Source organism: Erpetoichthys calabaricus, chromosome 17 (genome assembly GCF_900747795.2).
Source record: "Erpetoichthys calabaricus chromosome 17, fErpCal1.3, whole genome shotgun sequence".
Lineage (NCBI taxonomy): Eukaryota > Metazoa > Chordata > Cladistia > Polypteriformes > Polypteridae > Erpetoichthys > Erpetoichthys calabaricus.
The window spans coordinates 82,160,229-82,179,546 of NC_041410.2; the positions used below are offsets into that span (position 1 = coordinate 82,160,229).

Below are 19,318 nucleotides of genomic sequence, written 5' to 3' on the forward strand. Positions count from 1 at the left end.
CTGCGGAAGCACAGCAGACACGGGTTCAAAACGAACAAGCTCGACTGACGGATATACAAACACGAACCCGGCTGGATAAAATCAATGAACGCAGGTGCCTACAACACGCGTCTGAAATGCCGCAAGCAAAGCGGGCATGGCTCCAAGACGAACGAGCTCATCATATCAGAGCTCACCCATCAAAAAACACTCAGTCATGTGGTACACACAGATCATGTGCTCTCAGCACATATAAAGCGTATAAGGACAATACGGAGAATAGAGACCCAAAGGCAGATAAGAGATTATGAAAGCAGTGGAATTCGACATGCTCAAACAAATGATGGCGCGATACACATGCAGAGAAAGGTACAGAATATGAAAGCAGTTAAATCCACAAGTATTGTAGCGTCCCAGCCAGGTTGAGGGCTTTTTGGTTTTAAGTGACTGTTAGGTCCGATTGAGGGAGGACGGAGTACAGCACGGAAGACTGATGGCGGGGTATTGATTTGATGCGGTAAGGAGGGGCGTTGGAGAGGGTGCTAGAAAGTTGTGTTTGGGGTTAGAAAGTCAGCGATTGTTCAAGGAAGACGTTTGTGACATTTTATCATATCAGTCGCTACAGTATCAAAGAACACATAGAAAAGATCGCATTACCGCAAACAAAAGGTGATTAATCATCAGACAGGGGTAATTGAAAAAATAGCAGGACAAATCAAGATCCGAAATAAAAGGCAAAGAGTAAATTCTGCTCTGTACTTCTAAAATTTATATATATATTTTTTTTTTTATTTCTTACTATATTCAGAAATTGTTCTGTGTACTGTACTGTATTGTATTGACCCCCTTCTTTTGACACCCACTGCACGCCCAATCTACCTGGAAAGGGGTCTCTCTCTGAACTGCCTTTCCCAAGGTTTCTTCCATTTTTCCCTACTAGGTTTTTTTGGGAGTTTTTCCTTGTCTTCTTAGAGAGTCAAGGCTGGGGGGCTGTCAAGAGGCAGGGCCTGTTAAAGCCCATTGCGGCACTTCCTGTGTGATTTTGGGCTATACAAAAATAAACTGTATTGTATTGTATTGTATTGTAAACAACAAAGTCTTTTCGCATTTGCATCATTCAAAGCACAAAACGTGGATTTACACAATAATGGACTATACGCTATGAGAATCTGTAGTCCCGGAACAATTAAAACAACAACAAATTTCAAACCAGATTATGCTCTCTCTTAACTTTTCTGCCTGGTGCTGGCATAAAGAAAATGGCAGATGTACAGAAAAGGACAGTTGATAAAAGGGAAACAAGGACCTAACCTGAGGGGAAAAGTACCATTAGAGTGATCAAAAAAGTATTGCAGAAGTTGGCAAAAAGGAGATCAAAAGGAGTGAGACGTCAAAGAGCAAAACCAAGATTTTTAAAGGCATCCTGCTGCTCTTTTTGTAGTCCCAACATTTTGTGACTGGGCTGCTTGGACGCTCCGGCAGTTTAAACCGTGTTTTAATGTCTTGATTTTTGACTCCGTCTTGTGTCGAGGTTTAGCTGACAACTCACCTTTAGCGTGTAGCACGGTTTTGAGTCTCGATTGTTTTGGCAGCTTGCCTTCTAGTTCTCACCTTCTTATTTTCATATTGGCATGAGTCACAGTTTTGAACTTTGGTTTCAGTTACAGCTTCCTCCCTCAAACAAGTTTTCTGAACTTTGAATTTGACATCTAGCTAATAATGCTTGGCCATTTCTGTTTCTACTTTGCTTTTTGACAGTAGTTTTTCCAAGCTGATTCATCGAACATTGATTCTCATGACATTTTCATTTTGTGAGTAGACAATTTTGGAATGTTGGCAGAGACTAAAAGAAGCAGGTGGACTATGTCTGTACTGTGGTCCAGAAGATCTCAAATGCAAAAACACGAAAGAAATGTGCATGGTAGCTATGATACTGAGCTCAGTGCATCACCATATTATTAACAAAGCAGGAAGTGATAATGCATCTTCTCCTCTGAACAGTAGTAAGCATAGCTACTACAACCATTATGGCCTTGACCATGAGGAAATGATCAGAAAATGGCAGTGACAAAAAATTAGAAATCACAGAAAAATGTATTAAATAGTTTAAAAATGACAAACAGGCTTGATGGTCTGAATGGTTACCACTCAAAAATCAGCGATTGTTGTAACTCATTATTTTTGGCTATTTGTTTAGCTAACAGATAAGCCGTCCCAGTATCTCCTGCAGATTCTTTTTAAAGGATGTCAGGGTTTCTGATTCAATTTCGTGACCCGGTAGTTTGTTACAAATTCCCACATCTTTTTGCGTAGAGAAGTGCATTCTGGCTTCGGTCCTAAATGCACTGCTCTGGCCCTGTGCTTATTCCAAAATGTACGAGTCAGTGTTTCAAACCTTCCACACTGTGCATGAGGAGGGCTGATTTGCACTACATATTTGGTTTTTCGTTTTGTAGCAGTTACAAGGCGCTCGGATTCACGCTGTCCTAAAATAGTGATTTGTTGAGTGTATTTCCCGGGAGCCCACAAGCGCACGTAGCCTTGACCCGCTCAAAAAAAAAAATGTGTAACACAGCAGTACAAATGAATTAATAAAAAAGATTATCTTAAACAAATAAAGTAGGAAAAAACAATTAACAAATGTGGAAGAAGAATTAGACTTTATGGGTGTGTAGTCATTTAGGGGGCAATATAGTTATTGCATATAAAGTGTTTTGGTATGCTTTTCTACATTAAAATGTAGTATTTACACTATCTTATAAGTAGTATAAAAAGATTACTAAATGTTAAACTTTATCAAGCGTATCTGAAAACCAGATAAACGTCAGGTGAACAACAAAGAACAAGAAGGTTGTTCTCGGTGATGCCTGAAGTTGGCTGGCTATCGTGTACCCAGTAAGACTTGACAGATGTCACATACAGAGGAAATCGAGGTATTGGAAAGTATTGCAAGGAACCAAAATATAGTAAGATGACTTTTTTTTTGGGGTTATGCTGTTTGCTGCAAATACGTCATGTCTTTTAACCAATCAGAGTGTACGCAAGCCAGGGAACCAATGAGAGGTAACATGAATTCAGGTCTGTTATGCAAATTCAGTCATCTATAAGAATGACTCTGTCTCTGTGCCGTGATCATTTGCTGACAGCCTCTGGTCAGGGCCATGTCCCTTAGTGGGCTGCTGTAACGGGATGCTCCCTCTTCAGAAAAGAAAAGACGCAATGAACAAGTTTCCTCCTGCCTGATTCCTGACTCGGAGAGATCCTAGTTAGGACATATTTCTTTCTGCAGATCCCACCAAATTTCCCCTACAGTGATAATTATGTAACACTGAACGAAATGAAACTCGACACACTGAGCACAAAACACTTGCAATACAATCCGCCATCCGTCCGGTTCCTACGGATGCAAAGCATGATGATCAAGTGAACAGCCTCCTGAATATTGTGAAAAGAATTGTACTACCAAGTTCCAGTTGTTACGTGAAGTTTTGAAGTTATTGGAAGTGCTCTCCAGATGAAGACATATCCAACTAAGACAAAATCACATGTACAAGCAGGCCCAGGGCAAGAAAAACTAATCTGATTGAGGGTGAAATGTTGAAACAAACAAATACAGACAATTGCTACTCCATTGCGACGTCTTTCGGCTCCTTTTTAAGTGTAGTGCCTAATCATGTTTCTTCCCAGCAAATCTAAAGCCGCACACGATTTAGGAGAAGCCAAACGAAAGGACTGCAGACAGGTTTGTGTGGGGAACAGAGAGAAGACTGGCACTAGACCACCAGAAGGAGCGACCAGGAGTAGAAAGTTGAAGAACAGGAAAATTAAGAAAGGGAAAGGCCATTAAATGCTGTGTATGTAAGTATGAGAGGTTTAAATTGAATGTGAATGATTATAGGGAGCCAATGTAACTGAAAAAAAGCAGGGGCGATAGGTGCAGATTTTTTAGCTGCTGAGTTTTGGAAGTATTAATAAAGTATCTATCTATCTATCTATCTATCTATCTATCTATCTATCTATCTATCTATCTATCTAACATATAGTGACTCTCACACCTATCTATCTATCTATCTATCTATCTATCTATCTATCTATCTATCTATCTATCTATCTATCTATCTATCTATCTATCTATCTATCTATCGCAATTTATTGAGTGACTAGTCGTCCCCCACGGCTCCACCCACATAGGAGTGAAACAGGACAAACTTTAAAAGACAATAAACAAACTGCTAGCTAAGCGGAGGCATGATATACTCCAAAACGTAAAGGTACAGTGACTCAAACGCAGGCTGGCGTGTGAGTGAGGAGGGCCCTCTCTGGCTCCCCACTCCTGACGTCACGCTTCCCTCTCCCCTCAGCCTGCAACCTCTCTCGGATTAGCGTGAATATATCACTCCTGCAAGCGAACTGTGATTCTTGGCGCGATGAGAGAAGTCGCAAAATCAACCAGAATGTTCAACCAAATTATAGAAAAAACACAATCTAAATCCGTTAATTAGTTCTTGTACGCTAGCCAAGCAGAGGTAAGGTACACCCTGAGGCTGGCGCCTGAGTGCCCCCTTCCCCTCTGCATCTCTCTCGGATTCGCGCAAATAAATCCATACCACAAGCGAACAAATCCAACTGGAATGTTCAAGCAAATTATAGGAAAAAATCCTGATCAAAATCCGTTAAGTAGTTCTCTCGTGAAAAGCGGATAGATATACAGACAGGCGATGGATTATATATATATATAATATATATATATATATACTAGCTGTAAAAAGCCCTGGGTCCCAGATACTATTGAAATCATGTCAGGTAATTGAAAAGAACTACTTTGGGCTTCTCTCTCCTAGGTTTCATTTTGCTGATGTGCTCATCTCGCTTGCATAAGAGATTTTTCTCTTTTCTTTGCAGTTTTACTTTGGCAACACAGTTGCTTTCTTCTTCTGACTCATTGACTTGGGCCCGGCTCGCCAAGCTTCATGCTGTAGTAGCCTCGCACTTCCGGGCCAGACACAAACACACACACACGCAGACGTTTATTTATCTATATATCTCAATTATAGAGAGAGAGAGATTTGGAAGAGAGACCAGTATATAATGAATCAGAGTAATGCAGATGTGAGTTAATTAAAGCATTACTTAGGATCTCAGCGTCATGGAAGGTAAGTCAAAAGTGGAGACCAACAATAATTCTGAAGTGATAGAACACAACCTTAGTTAGAGAATTAATATGTGTTGGGAGAGAGAATGTGGAATCAGAAATAACCCCAGGATTACCAGCTCTACTGGAAGGACTAACTATGCTATCATCTAAGCTCAGAGCTGACCTTTGAAAGTTCAGCCTTGGACACTGTCAACATGATCACAGTCTTATCCTGATATACCATAAGATAATCTTTTATATCACTGAGGCAGTTAATCATTGAAGAAGGTGGAAGGGGACCAGTGGGATGCCTGCTTAGATACATTCACTGCGTTGCTTTTCAATTGTGTAGGTGGTGTGTGCTGCCATTGAAGTAGATCTGTGCCCCTGCTTACCTTCAGGTTTCATTCCAACACTCAAGCACTTCTGAAAGCGACAGGAAGGACATCTCTTCCTTTGAGTTTTATCAATGGGGCAGCTTTGTTCTTCCACACAAATGTAGTGCTTATTATTTTGTACTGTCCGTTTAAAGAAGCCCTCAAAAAGAAATAGAGACATAAATTGGTAACTTATCATGAAACAACTTTTGACAGTTTACAAGGTACAGTCATATGAAAAAGTTTGGGAACCCCTCTCAGCCTGCATAATAATTGACTCTCCTTTCAACTAAAAAGATAAGTGGTATGTCTTTCATTTCCTAGGAACATCGGAGTACTGCGGTGTTTTCCGAACAAACATTTTTAGTGAAGCAGTATTTAGTTGTATGAAATTAAATCAAGCGTGAAAAACTGGCTGTGCACAAATGTGGGTCCCCTTGTAATTTTGCTGATTTGAATGCCTGTCACTGCTCAATGCTGATTACTTGCAACACCAAATTGGTTGGATGAGCTCGTTAAGCCTTGAACTTCAGAGACAATCATGTGAAAAGGTATTTAAGGTGGTCAATTACAAGTTGTGCTTCCCTTTGACTCTCCGCTGAAGAGTGACAGCATGGGATCCTCAAAGCAACTCTCAAAAGATCTGAAAACAAAGATTGTTGAGTCTCCTGGTTTAGGGGAAGGCTACAAAAAGCCATCTCAGAGGTTTAAACTGTCAGGAATGTCATCAGGAAAAGGAAGGCCACAGGCACAGTTGCTGTTAAACCCAGCAGGTCTAGCAGGCCAAGAAAAATCCAGGAGTGGCATACTGTATGTGCAGAATTGTGAGAATGGTTACAGACAACCCACAGATCACCTCCAAAGACGTAAAAGAACATCTCGCTGCAGATGGTGTATCTGTACGTCGTTCTACAATTCAGCGCAATTTGCACAAAGAACATCTGTATGGCAGGGTGATGAGAAAGAAGCTCTTTCTGCACTCGTGCCACAAACAGTCGCTTGTTGTATGCAAATGCTCATCTAGACAAGCTAGATTCATTTTGGAACAAAGTGCTTTGGACTGATGAGACAAAAATTGAGTTATTTGGTCAGAACAAAAAGAGCTTTGCATGGCGGAAGAAGAACACCGCATTCCAAGAAAAATACCTGCTACCTACTGTCAAATTTGGCGGAGGTTCCATCATGCTGTGGGGCTGGGGCTCTTGTTAAAGTTGAGGGTCAGATGAATTCAACCCAATATCAACAAATTCTTCAGTATAATGTTCAAGCATCAGTCAGAAAGTTGAAGTTACGCAGGGGTTGGATATTCCAACAAGACAATGACCCCAAAACACAGTTCGAAATCTACAAAGGCATTCATGCAGAGGGAGAAGTACAATGTTCTGGAATGGCCGTGTCAGTCTCCTGAATTAAATATCATCGAAAATCCATGGGATGGTTTGAAGCAGGCTGTCCATGCTCGGCAGCCATCAAATTGAACTGAACTGGAGAGATTTTGTATGGAAGAATGGACAGAAATACCTCTATCCAGAATCCAGACACTCATCAAAGGCTATAGGAGGACAGCGGCTAGAGGCTGTTAGATTTGCAAAAGGAGGCTCAACAAAGTATTGATGTCATATCTCTGTTGGGATGCCCAAATTTATGCACCTATTTTTGTTATGATGCATATTGCATATTTTTTGTTAATCCAGTAAACTTAATGTCACTGCTGAAATACTACTGTTACCATAAGGCATGTCATATATTAAAAGGAAGTTGGTACTTTGAAAGCTCAGCCAATGATAAACAAAAATCCAAAGAATTTAGAGGGCTTCCCAAACTTTTTCATATGACTGTATATTTAAAGGAAGTTAGAAATGCTGAAACATTTTAAGGTGTTAGAGGAATTCAAGGCCATCATTAGCAATGGATTTGCAGTAGTGGTTTTGGCATGGAAGTTGTAGTAGGGCCATACCATATTTTTTCTCTAACATGAGCATTTACTTACTGTACTAAATTATGCACTGTTTGTATCACTAAAAAAATTACCAAGCAATGGGTGCTTGGTCTGACTTGATTGGCATCAGATCATTGTGGTACCCTCTAACATCGTCATCATCTGACCAAATGCAGTCATAGGGATTGAAATGTTAAGCGAGAGCCTCACCAATGTAGCTGCTGTCCAGACTGTCAGGTCAGGTTCGTGAGCATGTACTGGTATTGTGTGTTACCACACTCGCCACACGATGAAATAGCTCGGGATCCTTGTTTGCAACCCCCCAGGCAGACACGTGATCCAGTCCAACCCCCGGGCAATGAACATCTATCTGCTGCAGCCAGGTGTTACGTGGGTATCCCTTGGCCTGGTCCAGCTACTCTGGTTCTCGGCAATGAGTATCCTGTGAGCCAGATCACCCCTTGTGGTGTTCGACACGAAAGTCAAACCAGCGGTACCCAAGGATTCTCCGGAAAGAGACAGTACCGAAGGAGTCCAATCTTTGTCTCATGTCACTGGATAGCATCCATGTCACCAAGCATACCGCAAGACAGGAACCACCAGGACTCTAAAGACTTGGACCTCTGTCCTTTTGCATAAATATCAGGAGCGCCACACACCCTTTTCCGGTGACCTCATTGCTGCCCCAATCCATCCTCTGACTTCATAGGAAGAGTCACCAGAGACATGAATGTCACTGCCAATGTAATTAAACCTCTCAACGAGGTCGACACTCTCTCCGCAGACCGACACACGGCTGATGGCTGGCCAATAAAGGCCTGGCTCTTGGCTTTAATCGGGACACTGAAGTCCAGACACTCGGACTCCTCACTCAGTCTCTCGGGCACCCCGATCAGACCCTCCATTGACTCCATGCCTCATTGGCAATGTCGAGATCAGTGAATGTTTCTTCACCAACAGATACTCCACTATGGGCTGCCCAAACTGAAACACCAGTACCTTAAGTTTAGAGTCCATTAGCTTTGAGTTTTGAAAAAGGACAAGCCATGATAACATGAACACAACTTGTAGTCTACATCCATGGCACGACTTGAACTACACACTGCACATCTGGTAGTAGCACTAACCACTGTATGTCCAGGGGTTTGCTGGCAGCATGAGGTCAGCAGAAATATGAAGTGTTTTTTTTACATCTAGACCTGGGGCCTCATGTAGAAGGCCGTGCGTAGAACTCACACTATAACATGGCGTAAGCACAAAAGCGGGATTGTGCGTACACACAGAAAAATCCAGATGCAGGAATCTGTACGTACGCAAACTTCCACGTTCTTCCGCTACATAAATCCCGATCAGCGTGAAAAGTAACGCACATGCACGCGCCTTCTGTCCTGCCCCAACTCCTCCCAGAATTATGCCTCTTTGAATATGCAAATCAATATAAATAGCCTTCTGTGAAAAGACGATGGGAAAAGCACAGGGGAAAATATAAGAATTTCAGCGAATACCAAGTGGAGGCAAAGGAAAAACGTACTATTTGTTGGTTTAAACGGTGGTATAATCAACAAAAGGAAGCTGATCAAGTGACAGAGTGTCGGAGAAACTCGAAAGCTCAAGTTCACAAAGTCGCACAGTGCCCGAAATAAAAAAGAAGTCACATATCAAAGACGCCGTGAAAAGGTGAGTCGTAGCCCACCGTCTGAGTGTCATATGAAAGCTTATTAGGGTACAGACAAAAAAAATAGGCAGACAGTGGGGGGAAAAAGCACGAAATGTCAACTTTAATCTCGAAATTTCCACTTTAATCACGTAGTTTATTTTGCCATTAAAGTAGAACATCATAAACTTCATCTTAAAATTGTTTAATTTACTAGTTTCTCAAATCCCATTGTAACTAAAGTAGCACGTTAAATGCTTTGTTCTGTATTTGATCTTCTTTGTGCTCTGTGTGTATGAATCACTACCTGCTTCTTAAACAAGCTTTCTCTTTCTCCGACAGGACACATAATCCATTACATTCGTGATATTACAGCTCTCTGAATAATTAAAATACTGAGATGTATACGTGATATCTTTTTCATGATGATAGGAATGAAAGCATGTTATTAAAAATGGGAACACGGTGGCGCAGTGATTGTTGATATCTCACGCAAGAAGCTTGCTGCGCCATGCGTGACCTTCGATGAAATAATTTATTACAGAAGTACTGTCTCTTTCAAACGTACTAACCTCCAATTCCTGTCCTTACTTTTCTTTCTCCAAATACCCAATCGCCACACAATCAGCTCTGTAATAGACGTGAAGCCATTTGTAAGCTTAGAACACCGATTCTTCAAAACTTTTAAGGAACATTGAAATATCTTCGTAGTAAATGTTTAATTATTCTCTCCGTCTATCCTTCCAGTGTCGTGTCGGCACCATCAAGAATACAACGCAATGCAGGAACAATCCCTGAACTAGCTAGCACTGCGGCACCGTGTCCTCACATGTTTAATTATTAACAATACCGATTATTTAAATGAAGTTAGTTTTATCTGTATAATCAACATATTTTGCTGCATTTCATCTTAAAAATGATATCGTCATCATGTAAATACGCGCTTTATAAAGTGGTGCAGGTTGTGCAATATTATAACTAGTGCAAGTTTACAGTGAGGTAATTATAAGTACAAACAGTTTTACAAGGAGCGTTTGATGGACTGATTGAGTGCGTTTAGAGTTCTTTTTCTAAACCGTGAAGTCCGTACAGGGAAGTCTCTGCAACGTTTTGCCGTGGCTCAGGCAGCGTCTGCTTCATGCTGTGTACCGATAATTCTCTTTCCGATCAGCTGCTGCTGTGATTCCCCACTCAGATACAGTGATATAAATACTCCGAGTGGTGCAGTGAGAGTAATATGGAAAAAGATGATCTGCTGTAGCAACCCTTAACGGGAGCAGCTGAAAGAAGAAGAAGATGCAGTGAGAGTTACAACGCTAAAGCAGTTATGGTATTTGGAATACTATGGCTATTCCCTGGACCATTATATTGCTGCAGGTTAATTACAATCAGATGCATTACACTAATAAACAATATGCAGTTAGTTTCAGTGTATTTATAAAGCTGTGTCAGGAATGTGGATCTAAGAAAGAAAGGGTGATCACACAGGAACAGTAGCACTGCTTTGACGCTGGGTGCCGCCAGTCTGCAAAACCGGGCGGAGAAATTGCGTACGCCAGGGCATGAGGTACCGTGGAAATGTGCGTGGCTTTACACCAAGTTTAGGTTTTATACATTGTGATATGAGCGTGGAAACGTTCGTACACAACATTTCTGTGCGTACGCACCGTTTATACATGAGGCCCCTGTTCTTTCTGCATCAGGGCTCTGCTTCTTTGAGATGAGAACATCAAACTGCTGGCTTCTTTTCCATGAATCAGGGACTTCCTTGACAGCTTCTTCAAATTTAGCACGGTACTCTTCAAGGGTGGGTGAAAATCGGATGTCACTCAGCCCCATTCTGATCCGCCTGATGTCTTGTGCTTGATATATTACTGTTATCGTTTTGTCTGCTTTCTTTTTTTAAAATGACCATGGCCAACTTTAAGAGAGCAAATGGTCCTGGAGTTTCCATCCTTCTTTGGTGACTTGGCTGTGCAGCCTTTACTGAGAAAAAGCTTTAACTGGAAGTGCAAGCATGTGATAAGAAGAAAACGCCGTCTTCATTTTAATGCAGAGAATTTATTGACTCCATCACTAAACTGGAAAGTTCTGGTTGCACTTTGGCCCTGCAGTGTCCTCAGGTGTGTGTGCACATCGGTCAGCACCTCAGCAGGCAATAGGCTTATAGCACCCAGCATGAAGGTAATTCTCACTAACTATGAAAAAACTTGGTATGTCACATCATGTTGGTCAGTGGAGTTGCTACGTTTTTGTCCTGCAGTGTGTAAAATGAAGTGTATGTATGAGCTTCTTCCATCTTGCTATGACTTGAATGATGACATATTTAACTATCACCACTAGCTTATAACATCAGGAAAGACCTAGACACTCTTCTATTAAAAAAAAAAAATGCATAAATAGATAGACCAATAAACATATATACTCACACACTGTGGTCTGAACACACACCAGCATGATTAGTTTTTCTCAGTTGCTTTGGTGCATTTCTCACAACAGAATTGCGGTTCTCAAAACTGCTCGTTCAATTCGCACAACCTTTAGTCAGTTGTGCACATCATAACAGCAATTTCTGGGTGTTTTCGTCATTTTGCAATTGCTTTAGTTCACTCAGGCAGATGCTTATGTGCAATTCTCAGCTATATCATGCATCAGCGGTTGCTTATGTCATGATGATCAAAATGCATTGTGTAGCCCTCTTTTGCATAGTCTTACACTCCAGACAAACTTGTCATTTTTTCATTGTGTAAGTCATTGCAGTCAAAAGTGTTCAAGATAATTGGCTGTCAAGTGTATTTTATAGGTTTCTACAAAACTTTTTTGGTTTGTATTGAACATGTGCAGTAATACTGTAACTGTAATCTACTGTACAGCAAATACTCCAACATTGTATATCGACATGCAGTACAGTTGATTTCACCTTGACACATTTTCTACCGCTGTGAACGCAACATGAATGTTAGATTTGACTCTATTGTCTCCAAAATGAAAATGCATTTTACATCAAACTTACTGTAGTATCTTGTTTGATACAGCGTATAATGGACCTGGAATCAAGTGAACCACCACATATTTTCATGTACATGGATGAGGCTGGCTTCAACTTGGCCAAAGGAAGAAGATGAGGGCGTAATCTGATTGGACAGAGAGCTACTGTTGACGTGCCAGGCCTGCGGGGTGGGAACATCACTATGTGTGCGGCTATTTTGGACAATGGGGTCCACACTCCTATTCCTCTTGTGGGGCCATACAACACCCAACATCTGCTGACCTTCTTGAACACCCTCTACAGGGATCTCATTCCTGAAGAGGAGATCGGTCAAGAAAATGTACCACAGTATGTGATCATTTGTGATAGAGTTTCCATCACTCCAACCTAATCGGACAATGGTTTGCCAACCACCCCAGGATGCTGATGGAATTCCTACCTCCATATTCCTCAACCCAATTGAGGAGTTCTTCTCAGCTTGGAGGTTAGGTTTAGGTTAGGTTAGGTTTAGGTTAGGTTTCTTTATTTAGTCATGTTTACACAGGAAAACATGAAATTTGCCTTCTCAGTTGCATCTAATAACGGGTAACAGACAGAATGAAATAAAACAGACAAATAGAAATAAGAAAGGTTAAGGTAAGGCAGTTAGATAAAACATAATTATACCAAAAAAAAAAAAAAGGTAACAGGATATATACCAAAACCTTAAACATTATCTCTGATATTTCTTATTGAAAAGTCGTATGGCACTAGGAAGAAAGGAGTTTCTGGAGCGATTTGTGTTGGTTTTCAAAGCAACTATCCTTCCTGATTTACTGAAGTTTAGAGGTGGAAGGTATATGAGCATAACCCACATACACAAATGACACTGCTTGCTGCCATGGAAGCTGCGTGTGGGGATATAACAGCAGACGCCTGCAGAGGCTGGATAAGACATTCTAGGAGGTTCTTTCCACGCTGCATTGCAAAGGAAGATATCCGTTGTGATGTGGATGAGAACATGTGGCCCAATATACAGGATCAGCAGCAATTGTAGAGCGCATTTAGAGTTTCAGTATGTATATATTGTTTTCGATGTTGTAATTTTTTTCCTTCATTTCATACGTTATGCATAAAGTATTGAAATGCATTTTTTTGCTAGACTCCAAGTGCAGTGCATGGTATGTCACCATATACCTGTGCAATCAATAAAATATTCTTCTTGAATCAATCTCCCGCAATCGGTGTTTTGTATTTTTATGTTTCCTGCCCTTGTCATTCAGATGTTTTGTGCATCAGAAAATGTTTACATTGTGCCAATTTTATATTGATAACATGACTTTACATTTTGGCTGTCATGTCCGTGGACGATGATTCATGGACTTGGCATTTTGATGGCACTGACATATTCAGCGATGTAAATACTTGCTTTTGAGGCATGGATTAAGGATTTTGAAGAGGTTACCTGCTTTTGCTGGTCATCCATGATGTTTTGCCATTTGCACTAAGTGTTTTGAGAAATGCACTCGCTATTATGCAAATGTTAAGTCTGTTGTGAGAAATGCACCAAAGCAACTGAGAAAAACTGTAATAAAATAGAAAATTTTAAAAAAGTAAACGTCATACTTGGCAGTCCCAATGAGGCATTATGCAGACGTATTGTTGTTAGTATGATGGAGCTCCCTTAGTGTTTCTTGACCCTCTTCTGTTGAATGATGTGTTGGCTGGAAGTCTTCACTATTGGGGTGTCACAGCGAGGATGTGCAGCATTGTTCCTAATGGCACTCAGTTTTGTTTTAATTCTCGTTCATTTTGTAAGTTTCACACAATATACATTAACTATAGATTTATTGTAGTATTTGTCCCGTGAATCTGTTTTTTTAGATTTCTGCTGCTCTATGCATTTAATTTTCCCCTTGGGATGAATAAGGTTTATCTCATCTAAATCAATTCTATTTAAGCCTCTTGTACATTTTTGATATGCTGTTTAATTTCCTCACACAGACGAACCAAAACAGTCCTTCATGCCCATCGATGCGTTTTCTTCACAGAACAACTCGGGACTCGCAAAGTCGCCGCTGCCAAGCAGCTCACAATCGGGCGCTGACTCTCACCTAGCAGCCGCCTTGTCCTAGTTCAGGATGTGCACACTTTCGGTGATTATTACCCCACTACAAGTCTTTATTTGACACTTCGACACATGCATTATTAAAGCATGAGAAAGCTTCCAGACATTCCCTAACCAGCTTTCTTCTTGTGTAAATCACATTAATTTTGCTGGAATCAAAATGCAGTTCATTTGGTGAAACACCAAGTTGAGCTGCAAATTCGTTTTTGCGTAAAGCTTTTCATCCGTCTGTGGTCAGAGAGCGCCTCAAACTTAATGACTGCCGCTGCTGGATCTCACCTCCATGAGGATGTCAGGTTACACGACTCTCTCCTGAACGTGTCGATTGGCAGCTAATCCTCATGGAGTACCTTTATCTTTCTTTCTTCATTCTGCTCTGGTATGACAAAGACAAGATGCCCAATAGACATTTGTGCAGGGGGCAGCGTCCCAGGAGCGTTTCCTCAGTTCGACTCTTCCAGAATACCAATTACGCCGCCATTTCTCCTCTCTGCTCCTCTTCTTATTACTTTGATTGGCCTCATTCCTGTTTGTTGATAGGTATTTGTGCTTTCATCTGAGCCGTCATCCGTTGTCAAATCACACACACAGCCCACCCATATAACCTGCAAGAAAATCACAAGCTGCTCATGGAGTGTGGGGGATGTCACACTACACGACCGATCATGACTCTGTAGGATTAATTATAAGAAGGCTACCACTTAAACTTCAAATAAAGTATGGTGGAGATCTAAGATCTTTTTTCCAACTCCCAGTCCCAGCATCATACCAGTGCCCGTTTGGTAGAGAAGTCTGTCGTAAAAACTCCTGAACTCTTTTCATATCTCGCCTTGAGACTAAATTTAGGCCATCCATTACACTTAACTGTTTGTACAACATGGCACTACACGGATTTATTAGTCATTTTGTTTCTCACTTTTTTGTTTTTTTGTACCTTGCAGCTTTCACAGGTCAGCAGGCCATAGTGGTATCCTGAAACTCTGTCCCCACAAACTGGGCATAGCTCTCCTTCGGCGGCGTCCTGCTCACATGCTGGATCCAGATAAAGACCTGCAAGGCAAACAGAGGTATGAGGGGGTAACAGTTGAGGACCATCTCTTTATTTCATGACACGCCTTTTCACGATCAAAACAGCAGGTGTGGGCTCCATACTCCTCATCACTAAAGTAAGATGTCAGTGTGGTGCCACCTTACACGACTTTTCAGTTTCACATTTCATTTGTGTTATCTGAGCAGAGGAAAACTTCACGTGGGAATGAGACAATTCATGAGCAGTGGATGAGGGGAAGAGACGGGTCTTCACTTAAAACGCTTAATCATGTAGGACTGTTTCCCCTGTGTGTATTGCTGTGCTTTTCCTGAGGTATTAGTTTAACAGCATTTTAACAAAGAATACATGTGTGTGTTGCCATTTTTGGGTGAAGGATTCCTTTTAACATGAATGATGAAGGGTACCATGACAAAGGTTTTGGCACCACTGGAAGCGCTTTAACCTCCTGGGTGTTAACCCTGAATGCTATTCGGGCTCGGAATTCTTATTCCCAAGTTTGACTCGGGGTAACATTAATGATCTGTCCTTACCCTGTTAAGGCTGAGTAACTCTGGGGACACCATTCTGCTGCCCTCTAGTGGAGACGATAGAATCACATTGCAAAAAATATGCACAGCCTTGCAGGGCGAGCCTGCTCCTGTAAACCTGCAGAACAACTGAGCGGATCTGACCGCAGCTTACCTGCTCCTCCAAGCCTGGGATCAGCAGCAGCTCCCTTACTGAAGCCACAAGTTTGTATGTGTATTTGGGGGATGGATTGTTATTAGATTTAAATGCATATATTTGTTACCTTGAGCTTCTGGAAAGTTTTAATTTCCTTTTGCAGACAAATAAAATTATCTATCTATCTACAGTGCATCCAGAAAGTATTCACCGCACATCACTCTTTCCACATTTTTTTATGTTACAGCCTTATTCCAAAATGGATTAAATTCATTTTTTTCCTCAGAATTCTACACACAACACCCCATAATGACGACATGAAAAAAGTTTACTTGAGATTTTTGCAAATTTATTAAAAATAAAAAAAGCTGATAAATCCCATGTACATAAGTATTCACAGCCTTTGCCATGAAGCTCAAAATTGAGCTCTGGTGCATCCTGTTTCCCCTGATCATCCTTGAGATGTTTCTGCAGCTTCATTGGAGTCCACCTGTGGTAAATTCAGTTGACTGGACATGATTTGGAAAGGCACACACCTGTCTATATAAGGTCCCACAGCTGACAGTTCATGTCAGAGCACAAACCAAGCATGAAGTCAAAGGAATTGTCTGTAGACCTCCGAGACAGGATTGTCTCGAGGCACAATTCTGGGGAAGGTTACAGAAAAATTTCTGCTGCTTTGAAGGTCCCAATGAACACAGTGACCTCCATCATCCTTAAGTGGAAGAAGTTTGAAACCACCAGGACTCTTCCTAGAGCTGGCCGGCCATCTAAACTGAGCGATTGGGGGAGAAGGGCCTTAGTCAGGGAGGTGACTAAGAACCCAATGGTCACTCTGTCAGAGCCCCAGAGGTCCTCTGTGGAGAGAGGAGAACCTTCCAGAAGGACAACCATCTCTGCAGCAATCCACCAATCAGGTCTGTATGGTAGAGTGGCCAGACGGAAGCCACTCCTTAGTAAAAGGCACATGGCAGCCCACCTGAAGTTTGCCAAAAGGCACCTGAAGGAGACTCAGACCATGAGAAAGAAAATTCTCTGGTCTGATGAGACAAAGATTGAACTCTTTGGTGTGAATGCCAGGCGTCACGTTTGGAGGAAACCTGGCACCACTCATCACCAGGCCAATACCATCCCTACAGTGAAGCATGGTGGTGGCAGCATCATGCTGTGGGGATGTTCTTCAGTGGCAGGGACTGGGAGACTAGTCAGGATAAAGGGAAAGATGACTGCAGCAATGTTCAGAGGCATCCTGGATGAAAACCTGCTCCAGAGCGCTCTTGACCTCAGACTGGGGCGACGGTTCATCTTTCAGCAGGACAACAACCCTAAGCACACAGCCAAGATATCAAAGGAGTGGCTTCAGGACAACTCTGTGAATGTCCTTGAGTGGCCCAGCCAGAGCCCAGACTTGAATCCGATTGAACATCTCTGGAGAGATCTTAAAATGGCTGTGCACCGACGCTTCCCATCCAACCTGATGACGCTTGAGAGGTGCTGCAAAGAGGAATGTGCGAAACTGGCCAAGGATAGGTGTGCCAAGCTTGTGGCATCCTATTCAAAAAGACTTGAGGCTGGAATTGCTGCCAAAGGTGCATCGACAAAGTATTGAGCAAAGGCTGTGAATACTTATGTACATGGGATTTCTCAGCTTTTTTTATTTTTAATAAATTTGCAAAAACCTCAAGTAAACTTTTCTCACATTGTCATTATGGGGTGTTGTTTGTAGAATTCTGAGGAAAAAAATGAATTTAATCCATTTTGGAATAAGGCTGTAACATAACAAAAGGTGGAAAAAGTGATGCGCTGTGAATACTTTCTGGATGCACTGTATACATCTCTGTCTATCTATCTCTCTATCCATCTATTATATAGTGCCTTTCATATCTATCTATCTGTAGTGCCTTTCACATCTATCTATTTTATATCTCTTGTCTGTTATATAGTACCTTTCACATCTATCTCTGTCTATCATATAGTGCCTTTCACATCTATCTATCTATTATATAGTGCCTTTCACATCTATTACTGTCTATCTATCAATCAGTTGATCAGATAAATGTGCTGCAGTGACGTCACATCTAACAACCTGGACAGCTTTGTCACTAATAAACAAGATGGACACATTAACAGAATGGTCTAAATAGATATCACCCTAACAGTGATAAAAACAACTTGTGTATAAAAATATAATAACGCTAGCAATGCCAGGTAATATAATACATGTAAAAATACTTGGTACCTCTTGCCTTACGTGTACCCTCAGCATTCCCCCTGTGCTTTTCTATCCTTGTTGTGCTTGTGTGCCTCTCTCTGTCTCTCGATTGCGTTGCTGTAAATTCGTCTTTTCAGAGTCTCGCTTTGCTCACCTCCTGTTTGACTTTTGAGTGCCACCAACGGCAGATGGACCCCCACTGTGGGAAACCTCATTCTTATTGTTCTGAACACTTTCTGTTATTGAAGCTGTCTTGGGTTGCACTTTGTTAGTATTTAGTGACCCAGTGCCACTCAGTAATTTATTGTATTTGTTGTTTTTGAAGAGCCCCATTTTAATTATCCAAAGCAGGAATTGAACTTCACACCCTTAAAGTATCATCTCATCATCACAACCACTGGGCAACCAAAGCCTAACTGACCAATCAGACCAAAGCCAAATCGACCAATGAGATTGGACTGGACACACACACACACACACAGTAGTGTTTTATTTTGACACTAGCCATTGTAACTGTGTGAGACGGGTAACAGAAAAAATCCAAAACATTTGCTATCTCTTGCCCAACGTTTACCTTCAGCTCCTTTCCTCCATATTTGCGTGTGTGAACCTCTTTGCACTGGCCCTCCATCTCCCAAGGGTGCTCCCATAAGGCCTGTTTCTCAGACTCTGTCGTTATGTTTGAAGCGCCTTTCTTGCCTCTTGTCCAGTTTTATACGTCCCATCTTTAAAGCATGCGTCTTTACTCTTCATGCGTCTCATACTCGCACTTCATCTTTCATCGCATCACCAACACCAAACTGACCAATCAGATTGCTCAAGAGGACAGGACACACTGACCTTACCGTTTTATTATATAGTAGTGTGGAAGAGATAAGCAGGAAATATATTAATGCACGAAAATGTGTCCTCATCTAGGAGCTCTTTTAGTATTTAAATAATCAATCAACCCGAAGAACCAGGCAGCAGGAAGCTTGTTCATTTCATTTTTAATTTATCTTCACGAAGAGGGATACACACAGCAGTCTGGGAAGGAATGGTCACAGAGCAAAGTTACAGTCCCATATTTCTAGACAGTTGAAGTTACGTAACAGTGCTGAAGTAATGCTTACGCATCATCTGACATCCACTCTGATCGGCTCCAAAGCCATGAGATGTTTACTGTCCGTTTACATTCCCAGAATAAAAGTCTCCTTCCGCTACATTTCAAACA

The 19,318-nt window shown here is 41.5% G+C and overlaps 2 protein-coding genes across 3 annotated transcripts in view; one reads left to right on the forward strand and one right to left on the reverse strand.

Annotated features, from left to right (window-relative positions):
* Positions 1-19,318, reverse strand: part of LOC114667467 (nuclear receptor subfamily 5 group A member 2-like) — a 41,956-nt gene that overhangs the window by 12,911 nt on the left and 9,727 nt on the right. Inside the window, exons 2-3 of the mRNA XM_051920903.1 lie at positions 15,114-15,229; positions 5,509-5,650 (exon numbers count right to left, since the gene is read on the reverse strand). Coding sequence (XP_051776863.1) covers positions 5,509-5,650; positions 15,114-15,229 — 258 coding nt within the window. The remainder of the gene's footprint in view (positions 1-5,508; positions 5,651-15,113; positions 15,230-19,318) is intronic.
* The window catches only part of LOC114667785 (probable DNA double-strand break repair Rad50 ATPase), a 79,867-nt gene that overhangs the window by 2,273 nt on the left and 58,276 nt on the right, over positions 1-19,318 (forward strand). The window contains exon 1 of one of the 2 annotated variants that reach the window (XM_028823236.2): positions 15,126-15,246. The exons of the other annotated variant lie outside the window; for it this stretch is intronic. The gene's annotated coding sequence lies outside the window, so the exon portion shown is untranslated. Of the gene's footprint in view, positions 1-15,125; positions 15,247-19,318 lie in introns of those variants that run through there. 2 annotated transcript variants of the gene reach the window in all.